Source organism: Halyomorpha halys, unplaced genomic scaffold (assembly GCF_000696795.3).
Source record: "Halyomorpha halys isolate HHAL.00 unplaced genomic scaffold, Hhal_1.1 Scaffold298.1, whole genome shotgun sequence".
Taxonomy (NCBI): Eukaryota; Metazoa; Arthropoda; class Insecta; order Hemiptera; family Pentatomidae; genus Halyomorpha; species Halyomorpha halys.
In genome coordinates this window covers 355,765-360,093 of record NW_027107540.1, presented here as the reverse complement: position 1 = coordinate 360,093, position 4,329 = coordinate 355,765, and the positions used below count along the sequence as shown (strand labels likewise).

General features: G+C 30.4%; 1 protein-coding gene across 1 annotated transcript in view; it reads right to left on the bottom strand.

Annotated features, from left to right (window-relative positions):
- LOC106680897 (uncharacterized) overlaps positions 1-4,329 on the bottom strand; it is a gene marked incomplete at its 5' end in the record, with an annotated part of 137,323 nt that overhangs the window by 104,445 nt on the left and 28,549 nt on the right. The window contains 2 exon segments of the mRNA XM_067045897.1: positions 1,102-1,260; positions 2,635-2,790. Coding sequence (XP_066901998.1) covers positions 1,102-1,260; positions 2,635-2,790 — 315 coding nt within the window.

The window sequence follows — 4,329 nt, the reverse complement described above, 5'->3', positions numbered from 1 at the left end:
ATATATATATAAAGGTACATCGGGCATTTTAATGAGACAGTCGAATAAAGGAATAAAGGTGTTCGTAAAAGAAATAGAGGAAAAAAAGTCGATCGGATTTTTACACTAGAATAAAACCCAGAGAAAATCGGAGTTTGACTACTTGAATAGTAAAATAGTCAGTAATATTATTTATCAAATTGTAAAATATATTGTTCAAATATAATTTTTCACTTGTAAATCAATGTATAAAAATAGCAAACGAATAAAAAGTTGAATATATATTTTGTTTAATGTTTATTTATTGCTATTTACAACTGTACATTATAATAAATTTAATAAATCTGATCTAAGTTAAAATGGAGTGTTACAGGTGTGTAGAGAAACTACCCATTGGTAGCACTCTAATGACATGTTACATTAGCTGGTCTCGTGGCCATCTTCTATTCAGGTCCCTTGGAGGATTGTCAGGAATGGAAGACGATGCAAGATTAGAAACTAGGGGGTTTGAGTGGTTAGAGAGTTTATAATGGAAGGAGTGATATCTGGTTCGGGCTAGATCGGTTACATAGGGAACATTTAAGGTCATTATGTATGATTTTATTTGTGAAAAAGTAAGGAGCATTGAGGATTTTGAATTGTATGGATTGAATACAAGAGGTATTCGAAGGTTTAGTGGAGTCCCAAGGCTCAACTCCATATGTCCAGATTGGCCTTATTACAGTCATGTAGATCAGTCTTTTGTAATGTTTTGGAAGTTTAGACCGTTTGTCATGCCGTGACGTATTGATTATTTAATAATTTATACGAAAGAAAATAATTTAAAATATAAATAAAATCACTGAGTAAAATAGCTCAATGAAGTTACATGATAGTTGGAAATACTTTTTATTAGGATTTTTTTTTAAATTATCATTTTATTAAGCTTAGAAGTTTTATATTTGTATGAATACGAACTGTTTTTAACAGTTTTCAGCATACATTTTAGTTTTTTTGAGTTATGTTTAGTATTTATTCCCTAATACCAGTGTTACAAAACTTTTTGTGAGAATACGTTTTCCACTACTTTAGGTTATACTAAACTTTTAATTTCTGATTAATGAAAAAATATATACTACTCACCACCTTCGAAATATTCCCCAGATTTAGGAAATTTAAGTCTGTAACGTTTGCTCGGGATAATTTGATTAATTTCCCCTCCGTATTTGATATCACCTGCTTCTCCTTCCGGATTTCGTTGACGAAAATTCGTCTTTTTGATAGGACGGATTTTGGCCTCACCTAAATTTAAAAATTGTTTAGATATAAATGAAATATATTTTACTAATATGAAAACTTGGCACACTAACAGAAATACGCTTTAAAAATTATAAGTAATGGTATAATTAAATGTAGTGAAATTTTGATAGCCTATGAATTTTATCGGAATGTATAATTCTATACAAATGAAAATAGATTCTAATTCTCTAACTAATATTATCTTTTTTGAGATGGTTTCGAGGCAAATTTTGTTGAATAATGCGATTTTTCTTTTTAATAGCTTTTGGATAATTTATTCTAAAGGGAAATATCAGGCTAAGAAATTTCTTTTCATGAGGATGATACATACACAACTTATGTTGACTAGTACTGGTTCGTTGAAAAACCTTTTTGTTTGCTCAAAATATCATGTTCTAAACATTTATTCTAAAAAAGATTTTTTTTTTCTACTGCTTGAAGATATCATTGTATCATTATTGTTTTTGTATTTTGGCCTCTAACGTTCTAATCGTTATGTCAATATCCAGACCAAACCTTAATAATTTCACATATACAAAAATAACATAACATAATTTCAATTTTTGCTTAGAATATCGTGTTGTTTTTTGTAAGATCCGATGATACTACTGCATCATTATTGGTGTTGAATGGAAAGAATTTAATATTAAACGCTTAACTGCTGAAATTTCTTGAATATAAAAGAAAGTCTTATTTTTCAAAACCGACTGCCAACACAGTGCTCGGATTCGCATTTCAACAAGGAGACACAACTTTCTCACTCACATTAATAACAGTGTTGCCACAAAGATGTATTCTAACGTGCAAACATAGTTCAGCTTCTCCCGTTTATGTATTTCAATAATGTAATAAGAGATCACAATCAGAAGTAATTTCAACCCCAAATGGCAATCCCTTCTCTTCGTCTTCCAAATCTCATGCCAGACAGAGAAAAACAAGATAGAAATGGTTAATAACTGTCCATAACAATCCGAATCTCACAATAGACGAAAGGAACGAGATGAGAATAGGCCATTGGTGTTGTTTATCTTATAAATCTCATGGATGACTCACAGAGAAACAAGATAGAAATTGGTAGTCACTGTTCTTTATCTTCTGAATATCATAGTAGATGGAGAAAAACAAAATGGTGGTTTTATCCACACTAAGATGATGATTACAGGTTCATTAACAGGAGGCCTACCTACAAGCCAACCTAATAATAATACACAAAATTATAACCAGCCTAACATTAAAATCTATTAAAATAATAATGGAGTATTTATACATAGTTTAATTTATTCACCATCTGTGTTTATTTCACAAGACAATAGAAGTTAAACTTTATATGTATTATTTGGTGTAAATGATGCATATTGCAGCTAAATTTTAGTATACCTTCTTTCATTGGTTGTATAACGCCAATCTCGTCATCAACGAAACATGGATCGGTGTATCCGTATTTTCTGCATGTGTGAAATTTCGGAGTTACGTAGAATAATTTTCTTAATAACTCGTTCTTATGGCTTTTAGTGGTATTGCTTTTGTTGATTACTGGAAAAAATATTTATTATGATTATAATCGAAATAATTTATAAATTACTTTTAATATTTAATATATTTCTTATGACTAAATCTTTTAACTAAAATAATTTTTGTTTTCTCAATGTTCTTTTTATTTATTTATTTAATACCAGATTGGCCTGGTGGGTCTTACATGGTTGATATAACCATTGCATTTTTTTTTTAACAGTATGGGGGGCGTAGTCTCGTACAAAAGACACCCCTAACTATATACAATGTTATAATCAAAAGAAAATAATATAAAATAGGTAGATAAAAATAATGCTTCTTAATAAAAGAGAAAAGTAAAATTAATTACAAAAAATAACGACATTCGAAGATGTAATAAAACAAACTGTTGCCCTCTAATGTTAAAAAAAAAGTTAATTTGAAAAAAAAAACGAGAGAAAAATAATAGTATATAATAAAAAGTAAAATAGAAGTAGTGAGAGTAATAGAATTAATAAATATAGAATTTATAACAGACTGTCCTGCAGCATCCTAGGCTTCAGTCTTCGGGTTGAGGTTGGATTTCCTAAGTTGTAGGTCACTGCTCCTTTAACTGTGAGTAACTGGGAGTGGAACTTCATGAATTATTTTTTGATGTAATCCTCTATCGACTCCATTTGTAATTCTCGATGCATTTTACTATTTCTTATGATCCAAGGGACATCCACTGTGATAACGTTCTGTTATTTGGCCTCATTACATTTTAGCCCTTAGGTCGATATCGCCAAGAAATCTTAAGTATTTCTAAGCCTAACTTACTTTTAATTTTTGCTTAAAATGTTCCTAACGCCCTAAACGTTCGTCTTGAAAAATTTATATATTCTTTTTTTAATGTTTGATGATTCCACAGTATCATTGGGGTTGACTGGATTATTTTCTGTTAAGCTGTCCACAGGTTGTATTTCTAGAACATCATCCTTCTAAAAGTTTTATTTTTTGAGGTGATAAAATAACGCTTTACCAGCAACATCGTTTAGCTAAACCAACCGTCAATATAGTTCTCGGGTTTCACACACTTATCGGCTTTTCCTTGGCATATTTTTCAATAATGCAATTGAAGATAACGATCTGCAATTATGCCAGCCACAAATGGTGATTCTAGTTCATATTCCAAATTTCATGGTTAAGTGTGAAAGCTAAGATAAAAATTGTTCATCCCTGTACTTTACCCTCCAAATCCCATGTTAGTTCGAAGGAACAAGATGATAAGTAGCAATTACTGGTTTTTATCGAACAAATCTCATGGTATATAATGAGAAACAATAAAAAAATTGATAACCATTGCTCTTCATCTTACAAATGTAATAGTAGAGTTAGATAACCAAGATGGTTATTTTATTGCTCGTTAATTTACGGAAGGACTACCCTCTTTTATTTCACGAGACAACACAGGCTAATAACTAATATATATATATATATATATGTTTCGGGTTGTACATGATTCGTACTACTGCTAAGTTTTATATTTACCTTTCTTCCATGTACTGCACGGGAGTCTTCCTCGATGTTGAACAAGCTTTT